The sequence below is a fragment of the Lolium rigidum genome, chromosome 7 (assembly GCF_022539505.1).
Source record: "Lolium rigidum isolate FL_2022 chromosome 7, APGP_CSIRO_Lrig_0.1, whole genome shotgun sequence".
Lineage (NCBI taxonomy): Eukaryota > Viridiplantae > Streptophyta > Magnoliopsida > Poales > Poaceae > Lolium > Lolium rigidum.
Genome location: NC_061514.1, coordinates 70,925,204 through 70,935,319, shown reverse-complemented (window position 1 = coordinate 70,935,319; position 10,116 = coordinate 70,925,204). Strand labels below are relative to the sequence as shown.

The following is a 10,116-nucleotide window of genomic DNA, read 5'->3' as shown; positions in this document are numbered from 1 at the left end:
CCACTGGTGCCTGAGCCATCCTGACACTTAATTAGGCCATTTATTAGTTACGGATTCCTCACTATTCGGCCATTCCTCTGTTCCCATGTCAAAAGAAAGAAAAAGTTGCTCTGTTCCACACGCCGACGGCCGACCAGCCACCGTCGCGTCGCCTCGACGTCTCCTGGCTGGACGGACTGGCTTCCCTCCCCTCCGCCTCCAAGCAAAAGGGAAACCCGCCGCCGCGTGCCATCCCAAAACCTTACCGCTATATCACCCCGCCTCCCACTCCTCCTCCATTGCCCGCCGCTCGCCGGATCTCTCCCTTCTCCTCAGCTCGACGTGTTCCACCCTGCCCGCGGAGAACGCTTCCGTGTACGTTCGTCGGCCGCGGGAACTGGAGCCTGGAGGGTACGTAGCGAGTTCCGACGCGCGCGCGTGCCGTGGCCACAAGGGGTGACTGGGTGGTGCGGCGGAGATGGGGTGGCCGAGGTGTGCTCTGGCGGTATGGGCTGCGGCGGCGGTGGTGGCGATGCTTGCGGCGGCGGTAGGGGAATCCGATGCCGGTGAGCTCGAGCGCGCGTAAGTGCACATTTTCCTTACTCCTGACGTTTGGTGTCTGACTCGGCGCTTAATTGTAGCTTCAGCTTCAGGTTGTAGGACTGTTCATTGTTCTTCCTTAGTGCTGCTGCTTGTCCGCTTGCGTCACATATTCGCATGTATGGCACCCTCACAACAAGTATCACGCCCGTGCTAGTCATGTTTCATTTTGTACTGTAGGGTGATTAATAGAAGTAAACAATGTTGTTTCTCAACTGGGTATGCTGTACAGCCATCTTTGCAACTTGTGAGTTTTGATCAATGGCAATTATGCAGGTTTCCGATAGTGGAGCCGGATTATGGCCACACTAAGCTCCGTCTTTCAAAAGAAGGCTTGGAGGCAATTCAAAGGATCAAAACTCCAATAGCCGCTGTCTCTGTATGTACCAAGTTCAGAATCTGAACCAACTGTCATCCTCATGAAATTCTTACGTTTTCCTAGCTAGTGTCGTCTTTACATGTTTTTGTCCTTGCACCGACTAAGCTCTATGTTTCTGCGATATATTGACAAATCAGGTTATTGGTCCATATCGATCCGGAAAATCTTTTCTTCTCAACCAACTTCTCTCCTTATCATGTGATAAAGGTACATGGACCTTCTGGTCTTCTATATCATGCTTCAGATTAATGGTTATGTTGACTAGGCCACTGGGGATGATAATTTGCTCTGCAGGTTTTGGAGTTGGTCACATGCGAGATACCAAAACAAAAGGTAAGAAGGGCTGCCAATGCCACCATTATTACCCTTATAAATGACATCCCTGTATGCTAATTGGAGATATCTACACACTGCTGGACATCTTTAAGGTATATGGATTTGGGGTACTCCCGTTGAGGTTGATGTTGATGGCTCCAAAGTGTCTGTCCTTTACTTGGACACTGAAGGATTTGAGAGCATTGGGAAATCGAATGTATATGATGATAGGTTGGTTGCCTACAAATAGTGTGCAATGACTATGCATTACTATTATTTTCTGGTTCAGATGTAAAATGTGTTTTTTCGACCTTTTGTTTCCATCTTAGGATATTTGCTCTGGCAGCTGTCTTGAGCTCTCTTCTTGTCTACAATCTCCCTGAGACGGTGCGTTTCTATGGTCCTTGATGCCCTCATCTCAGCTCATATTTGATACCCTAGAAATTTGATAGACATCGATTTTACACTTTGGTGACAGATTCGTGAAGCTGATATATCCAGACTTTCATTTGCTGTTGAACTTGGTGAAGAATTTTATGGAAGGTTTGGTTGCTGCAATTTCTGATAGGAAGTTTCCATTTTAACATGTATACTTTGCTAATGTCCTAACACGTTTTTCTTTTCTATCTGGTTTGTGGAAACAAGAGTGAAGGTAATACTTCATTAACCAGACTCAGTATTATGAAAATAGAACATTATTTGTAAATTCTGCTTCTTGTTTCTGCAGGGGCAAGATGTTGCTTTTGAGCCAGCAAAACTTCTGTGGCTGATCCAGAGGGATTTCCTCCGTAAGTTGTTTCGCGCATTAATTAGATTATCTGTATCATGGGATATCTATTTTTGCCTGTATCAAATACTAGATGTGAAGCAACAGAAATGTTTAAGGAACTACTTCAACATGCTGCGCTAGATATTGCTCTAGGGGCGGGGGCTGTCAAGAGTTTACCACCTGAAGCAGTACAAGGTTGTGGAGGAACAACTCCACCTTGCTGCGACAGCGTGTACAGCACAAATGTTGAAGGAACCACTCCAACGTGTTGAGCTAGACATCGCTCTAGGGGCGGGGGCTGTTAAGAGTTCATACCAAACTCTTAACACACAAGATCTAGTCCAAGATCTAAGGGCGTGTTTGGGTTGTGACCGAACTTTACTTTACCAATTTATTGGCTATGGCCAAAAGGTTGGTGTGTGTTTGGATGCTTGCCAATGCCCCACTAACAACTCTAGTTTATTTTTTTTAGCCAATATTGGCCAACTTATGGACAAGCAAAACATCAACCAAAATTTTGGCTAGCCAAATATTTGGTAGGGCAACACTAGGCATAAACCAAACACACCCATAGTCCGGTTTCATAGCTAGAGGCAAGGACCTCTATTTATAGACCACATGAGCCTCCACTACTTAGTTTTACTTATAGCTAGAAGGTTCTAGAGAATACTACTTAAAACTAGGAAAGCAAACACAAATACAACCCACACTAGAACACTCTAGAGACTACTACAACACATACGACTAAAGACCAAATTACCTAGAATATAGTAGAAGTGTGTAGAAGCTAGTACTGGATTTCTGTTACCTTGTGCTGCTTCAAGATCCATTAGATTGTTATGGGGAAATACTGGTGTATCAGTGAACAGATCATCAGAATTCTAATTGACTGCCAACCTTTGTTCCGCTGAATCCTGATCTTCTGGCACTGAAACTGTTGAATTCTTTTTGAAGATTTGCCCATTTCTGAATTGAAGGATTCACTTTAGGAAATGATTTACTTTCACTGTTGTATATAGCTAAATGGAACAAATTTGTAAGTTTCTGTTTTCTTTTGTGCAATTTACATATCATAGTACCTTCCGCACTACATGGCATAAATATGGTATCCGATACGGATAGGTGACCTCCAAAAATCAGTATCCGTATCATCTGAACATTTTGTTTCTATGTCATATTTTTATCTGATTAAATGGCACTCATGTCAGGATTATAGATCCACAACCTAACTGATTGTAGCAACTCAGACATCAGTAAAGGGGCCCAAAGAGAGTTTGAAATATGAAATAGAGTACATGATTAGTTAAGAAAGTCATCTTCTCTTTGAATAGGGGTAGTATTACATGGGTTATCCAGTAAACTAAAATGAACTAACAGTAAACATCTGATCCAGTCCCCAAACTTCTATCGCTCTCATCCCCTGGGTCATGGCCCTGGACCCGTAGCAATCACAGTATGTATGTAATAACTTGTCTCACTGATGCCATTAGATGAGACATAAATATCAGTCTTTGCACAAAAATACTCTTGGCATGGAGTTCATAAAGTGCATTCATTTACCGTAATTGGTTGATGTTCCTTGAAGTATGTACATTCTTTTTTAAATAGTTGTCAGTTAAGTAGTGAGGATGGGTTTTAGACTTTCAGTAGTAAAAAATACATTCCCTCGCATAACTCACTGTTTAGTCATGTCTAGCATTTGCATTTTACCATTTGTTGGTTATGTTCTGCTTTGGGGATAATGTACTGCCTGGTCAAACTTCCTGTGATAATTTCACATTTTTAATTTTTCAACAGAAGGAAAATCTGTACAGCAGATGGTTGATGAAGCTCTCCAACGGGTGCCTAACACCAATGGTTAGTTCAAACTATATGGCTGACTACTTTTTCGCGGTTTTGCAATTGAAGTACCTCCTTTCGCAGCTGTTGGGTGTGGAAATATCTTTTGAGCAGTTGGATTAACCTTCTTTTAATGTATTATTACAGGAGACAAATATATTGATGAGGTAACATTATTTGAAGCTATATCTTATTGACTGGAAAATTGATATGCACATTTGATTAAAAAAAGTGGGTTTTTATGTTATATTAGGTCAACCAAATCAGAGACTCTTTGGCAGTTATGGGTGATAACAGTACTGCTTTTAGCTTGCCCCAGGTAAACGTCTGATCCCATGTTCTACATTACATTAGCTGTATTGATGATTTGATGGGCATGAATGGTTGAGAACACAAAATATGCCACATTAATGCACATCACCCAGTGCGCATGAAATTTATCTAGTGTTTGTCTGCAAAATAGAAGCATAAAACATGAGTTTGGCAAGGGAACGCTTGTATGCTTAACGTTACTCTTTTTAGCTGTATATTAATATATGTGGTAGCAATCACCTCAACTTTAGTGTTGTCCTACCTACAACTGCATATATTTCGTTCATTCTGATGATGCTTCTAAGTGCTCTTTTGTCTTTACACCTATACATCATTGACAAGATGAGACTTTTCTTTTCCAGCCTCATCTACAAAGAACGAAGTTATGTGATATGGAGGACCAAGAACTTGAACCATTGTATGTACAAAGGAGGGATGAATTGAAACAGTTAGTTGTATCCATGATAAAACCAAAACTTGTGCAGGGTAGAACTCTAAATGGAAAGGAATTTGTATCCTTCCTAGGGCAGGTAATGCTCGTTGGTGCTCATTATTGATGTATCTTTAATCGTAATATTTTCTTGAAAAATGTTCTCTGATGTTGCATGCTTTTGCTATAGATACTCGAGGCTTTGAACAAAGGCGAAATTCCATCAACTGGGTCACTTGTTGAAGTTTTCAATAAGGGCATTCTTGAACGTTGCTTGAAGCTTTATAACAAAAGAATGGAAGGAGTGGGTCTACCAGTATCAGTGGATAAACTTCAGCACGTTCATGTGTTGGCAGAAGATGAAGCTAGAAAGCTTTTCGACAAGCAGCATTTTGGTAAACATTATGCTGCCCAATCCTTCCTCAATCTTGATGAAGAAATCAAAAAGGTTCTCTTGACAGAATTTAATTATTCATTTCTAATTACATATGACCCATGTTCAGATAATCAAATGGATAGCCATATCTATATTTTCAGTTGGCGTGTCTTGAAAATTAGTGGTACAAATTTGAATCTCACTCTGATGCTATGGTATTCGCATTAGTTCATAATTCTGTATTTTATTTGGAATGGCATTGGATTCCTAGTTACTAGCTGCAATAAGCTATGTCCAATAGTGTACTGTGTGACGTCTAATCTGTTTTGTGAACATTTCTGAGATTCTTGCTGGAATCGAACCGTCTCCTGTAAAATTCCTATGTGATATACATGCCCTTATAGATTAATCACGCGCAACTTGCAGCTTATGCAATATGGAATCATAGATAATTAGATATTGTCTTCAATATACTTAACTTAACTGGGTATTCTTTTTAGGTCCTCAGAAACTATGGCTTAGCTAATGAATATCAGTCATCAAAGCTTTGTGAAGCAAGGTTCTCAGAGTGTGAAGACAAAATGGATCACCTTCAAGCGTTGAAGCTTCCTTCCATGGCAAAATTTAATGCAGGATTTCTTCGCTGCAATCAAAGCTTTGTAATGGAGTGTGTGGGGCCTGCGAAGGAAAACTATGAGCATCGAATGTCAAAGGTTCATTTCTCGACCATAAGATATCTTCAATAATATAGGATTTTTAGCGAGCATTGCGTTTCGATGCATTGATAGAAAAAAAGAAGTTGTATTTTAGGGTTTAGAATAATATAGGATCATCCACTAAGTTGGATTTTATGAAGAATACATAGAGCTGATAAGCATACATCACTATTTGTTTACTTAGAGATGAAAAGTTGCAAATCACCTCTTCACTTTATATTCTTATATAGTGTTCCAATTTAGTTCCTTATGGTTAACGGGATCTTACTTTCTTCTGCTACTTCTATCTTTTTTCTGTTTTTCTATGCAAAAGTAAACATTCATTCAAGTAGTAAGGATATAGAACTAGATATATGAAATGGGAAATCAGGGAGTAATCATCTAGACACTGAAGGTAGGGAAAAGAGAAACTTTATTCACTTTCTTCTACCCTCCTGTTCTGCCAAATTAGTACACTGTTATAGGGACAATGTATTTGAGTTGTGAAAACTTGATGCGTGTTTCCTACTGTACTCGTTAAAGTTTTTTAGCTGTGTACTCATTGGAAAATTCTTACTGAAGCCTACATACTATCTCTTGTGGTTTCTGTTAGCCAAACTCTTATTCCTGTGCATGCTTCCAGATGCTCGCAAGGTCCCATGCTCTTTTCGTTAGGGAGTACAACAACAAACTCTTCAACTGGTTGGTGGCCTTCTCCTTAATCATGGTGGTCATCGGGCGTTTTGTCATAAAGCTTCTTCTACTTGAAGTTGCTGCATGGGTGATGTTCATCTTCTTGGAGACGTACACAAGGTTGTTCTGGTCATCTGATTCGCTCTACTACAACCCCGTCTGGCACATCATTGTCTCATCATGGGAAACTATTGTGTACAGCCCTGTTCTTGACCTTGACAGGTTAGCTTTCTTCTTCACTGATGACTAGTGTACAGCACATACATAGACGCTGTCTGGCTGATTGTATCACTCTTCCGACGTTGTTCTTGAGCAGATGGGCTGTCCCGATTGTTATCATGGTGTCTTTTTTAGCTCTTTATTGGCGTTGCATCGGTCCGAGGCAACGGAGCGGCCGATCGCTGTTACCCCTGTATAATGGATCTTTCAGAAGCGCTAGTCGCCCAAGGACAGATTAACCCCTTGCACATAAGAGAGACGGAACTGGATGGATCGATGATGCAAATTGTTAGACAGGATCGACGATAAAATCGGAAGGCAATGGTCTCAGATTCTTTTCACTCCCATGCATCAGGATGGGTGAACATGCGGCAAACGGGTGCTGCTGACACGGCACATAGACCGTAACATAAGCTCCTCTTGTAACCAAGTACAGAATGATCACCGCCAGCGATGGCTGTACAGTATCTAGCTCTTACGGTTTACAATTCAGATGTAACCAGTGCTAATTTATGTAATATAACCTTTCACATGTATACCGTTCGTGATTGGCTAACTGCCTAATGTAAAATGCAGGTGTGTTTTACATGGTCAATTGAACAACACTGTGCAAAAATTATACTTCAGTGTTTCCCCTGGTTTTATTTTATGTTTCATCGATATTGTTCAGTCAGTACATGGGAATATTTGGATTTCACGGAAGAAAAATGATGGCATAGAGATGAGAGAAAATAAGAGTGCAGAGCAATGGGTAGTGCGACACGATCAATTTATTCCTCCTTCACCATAACTGACAATCATCTCATAATTTTACATCAGCAACAGGAAATGTTACAACAGAATAACTGGAGCCAAGTGAGTTTCTTCCAATACTCTAAGCAGCAAAAGCATGTTATTGACAACCAATACACCCGCAAGACAGCTTGTGCTCCTGTTTCCTGATCCTCTTGGGTCATAGGTTCGTGCAGCAGATGGTCCAAGTAAGAACTATCTGAAGCAATAATGGTCCACTTGTTTACTCTTGATTTCTGCTACGAGCTATCTCTCGAGCCCTTTCGCGAAGTTCTTCTGGTGGCGGTGGGCGTGGGCCTTCTGGTGGGTAAACCACATAAGGACGCTGAGATGGGAACACAAACAGTATTAATTGGAGTTTTTCTAAAGCACCGTCATGAAGGATCAGGAGGGAATGTAAACCAAGGGATACATGAATGCACATTGCTAACAAGGTTGCTTCTGGTAACTTTGTGATGCAATGGAACACAAACAGTTCTATGAAGTATAACCTCCATAAAAACAGCATGAGTTCATGTGTTGAGAAACCACACATCAGCAACTGGAGATGTAATCCCACACATGCAAATAAGATCACTGCCATTGCCGACAAATAGAGCAAATTGACACATGCACATAGATGACTAAGATTGTTGAGTTCACATGCTTGACATCAAAATTCATAGTTTGTTGCACCTGAAAAAAGAAAAAGAAAAACTGTTTGCTCAATCCCTACGGTAGCAGCAGGGTGAATTCATCCTACATGATTTTGTTTAACAAGAAGAGAAGTGACACCGAAGAAGGCATCCAGTGTTAGTCAGCACCATTCTCTAGAATCTCCCTCAACAAAACAGGCCTTGCATTATGAAGCGCTATGTCGATTTCCTATACCAAACTAGATATCAACACTTCCGACAGATACCACAATCATTCACCACCCGTTGCTATAAGCCTGTAATTCAGCTCGTGATCTAAAGACATCCATCCTCTATAGTTCTACACTTTAAAAATGAACAAAATATTTCGAGCATCTAAGAACCTAGCACCCAGCAAAATGGTTGACACAGCTGATCGTCTAAGCCCTCTTTTAGTCCTAAATCCATGAATTCCAAGGCCTACTGCCATTCTCTCTCTACTCGGTAACGAATCTTGCTTGCTGAATTCCTTAGTAGCACCAGGTCCACTAAAGCATCCCACATGATTTGCATAAACTAGAAAGGAGAGTGCCATCGAAGTGTTGTTTGGTGTTGTCACTATCCTCGGTCCGGTCATCGTTCACACCACCGTTCCTATTAGCAGTAATTCAATTCGCAGGCTAAAGGAGCCCTTTGCCTACCACTACCAGTAAATTCTCCTTTTGCAACTATACAAACCTAGCAGCATCAAATTGCTCGACGCAGGTGAGAGTTTATCAGTTTAAGCCTTCTTGCTAATCTTAAACCACAAATTTCAAATTCAATTCTTCCTATTAGGTCCTAAAGTCCAGTCCACGGTCAGGAGCCACCATACAGTCAATATACAGTACCAATATAGGCATCCAATTTACATATTCCCCTCACTTTCGCAGTTGAGTGGCCCGGATGGCAAAACCTCTAAATTTCCCCATACCAAGAAACTAGTACTACCAATCAATCCTTTATCTAACAAGTGAATCAAAGGGAGAGCATCGGTAAGGAATCCTTACGAGGCCCATGAGCTTCTTGATGGACTTGGAGTCGGTGGCGACGAGGTAGGTGAGGGTTACGGGGACGGCGACGTACACCCCGAACTTGGCGATCTCCAGGATCCCCTTGGACGTCCCCAGCGACGACATGGCCGTGCCCCTCCCTTCGCGCCCCTCCCCTTGCTCCGAATCTCGGAATTCTCAGCGGCGGCGGCGACAGCACAGAAGAGGAGGTCTCAGCGGTGTTTTCTTGCTCTCATTTTGGGGGAGAAAAATCTGGTTTAAGGCATGTGTAAGGGCCCACGTAGCAGCGGCAGCTGGAAGCCATCTGTTTGGAGTAGGGTCGAAAATGAAAGGGAACTTTTCGTCCGTTTTCGAAGAAAAAGGAAATGGAGAGCAAAAAGGAAAAATGAAATGGCATTTTGCGGAAAACGAAAGGAAACGGAAGAATCATAAAAGGTCGTTTGGTATCCATCATTTGATCCTGAAATCCTGGAATTCATTTTAAAATTTCATAGGTGGGCTGTTTGGTTGTCACAGAATTGGGCCATCATTTCATTTAGGAAATCCAGCAAAATGATGCCATGTGTAATCACAATTCCGAGCTGAAACCTGTCATTCACAATTCATGTGGCAACCAAACAAATTCAATATTGAATTCTACTGTCATTTACAATTCCTGTGGCAACCAAACAAGTGCCCATTTCTGGAATTACAATGTAAATGAAATGAATACATGTATTCATTTCAGAATGCTACAAATGAAATGAAAACCTGGCTTCCAAACGACTTCTAAAAGGAAACGGAAATGAAAACGAGGGAGCTGTTTCCGACGGAAACGAAAATGGCAAAGGAAATTCTGGATAAACAAATATGAAAGTTTCCGCAAATGTAACCTAGAGAGGCCCATATTCTTGGTCGGCCTACATTTACACATGAAACTAGGTCTACAGGACACCTACTAATTATAGACAGCCGCCTACAGTCCCGACGACTCATCTCTGTTTGGGACGATTCCACAAGACCTAGTCCCAACTCCCAAGCGATCGCAGCTTCTTCCTACAAGACGAGCGATC

The 10,116-nt window shown here is 41.6% G+C and overlaps 2 protein-coding genes across 3 annotated transcripts; one reads left to right on the top strand and one right to left on the bottom strand.

Moving 5' to 3' along the window:
• The first annotated feature begins 457 nt into the window (after nucleotides 1-457).
• On the top strand, nucleotides 458-7,227 carry LOC124674646 (guanylate-binding protein 5-like). Of its 2 annotated transcripts, XM_047210688.1 has the most exons (17): nucleotides 458-561; nucleotides 856-958; nucleotides 1,096-1,165; nucleotides 1,253-1,291; nucleotides 1,387-1,504; nucleotides 1,603-1,660; nucleotides 1,752-1,816; nucleotides 1,919-1,925; nucleotides 2,001-2,061; nucleotides 3,840-3,899; nucleotides 4,029-4,048; nucleotides 4,135-4,200; nucleotides 4,556-4,723; nucleotides 4,814-5,071; nucleotides 5,500-5,712; nucleotides 6,338-6,609; nucleotides 6,704-7,227. In XM_047210688.1, exons 1-17 carry the CDS (start codon nucleotides 458-460, stop codon nucleotides 6,843-6,845), a joined length of 1,824 nt encoding a protein of 607 aa, XP_047066644.1. In that variant the 3' UTR covers nucleotides 6,846-7,227. The 2 variants fall into 2 exon arrangements, with proteins under 2 accessions (XP_047066644.1, XP_047066645.1); XM_047210689.1 differs by lacking the exons at nucleotides 6,338-6,609; nucleotides 6,704-7,227 and having other exon boundaries at nucleotides 4,814-5,018; nucleotides 5,500-5,642.
• Nucleotides 7,228-7,358: 131 nt separating this feature from the next.
• On the bottom strand, nucleotides 7,359-9,195 carry LOC124673956. Its single transcript, XM_047209998.1, has 2 exons — nucleotides 9,062-9,195; nucleotides 7,359-7,723 (listed from the first exon to the last, which is right to left on the bottom strand). The coding sequence occupies exons 1-2, from the start codon at nucleotides 9,188-9,190 to the stop codon at nucleotides 7,622-7,624; spliced, it is 231 nt and encodes a 76-aa protein (XP_047065954.1). The 5' UTR covers nucleotides 9,191-9,195; the 3' UTR covers nucleotides 7,359-7,621.
• Between the last annotated feature and the right edge of the window lie 921 nt (nucleotides 9,196-10,116).

What these genes read in the sequence shown, in the direction of transcription:
- LOC124674646 (XM_047210688.1), top strand. Translation starts at nt 458, where the DNA reads ATGGGGTGGCCGAGGTGTGCTCTGGCGGTATGGGCTGCGGCGGCGGTG. An exon ending in CTCCTTATCATGTGATAAAG is followed by an intron (nt 1,166 to 1,252) that starts GTACATGGACCT and finishes TTTGCTCTGCAG; the next exon opens with GTTTTGGAGTTGGTCACATG. An exon ending in TCGAATGTATATGATGATAG is followed by an intron (nt 1,505 to 1,602) that starts GTTGGTTGCCTA and finishes TTTCCATCTTAG; the next exon opens with GATATTTGCTCTGGCAGCTG.
- LOC124673956 (XM_047209998.1), bottom strand. Translation starts at nt 9,190, where the DNA reads ATGTCGTCGCTGGGGACGTCCAAGGGGATCCTGGAGATCGCCAAGTTC. An exon ending in TCAAGAAGCTCATGGGCCTC is followed by an intron (nt 7,724 to 9,061) that starts GTAAGGATTCCT and finishes TTCCCATCTCAG; the next exon opens with CGTCCTTATGTGGTTTACCC.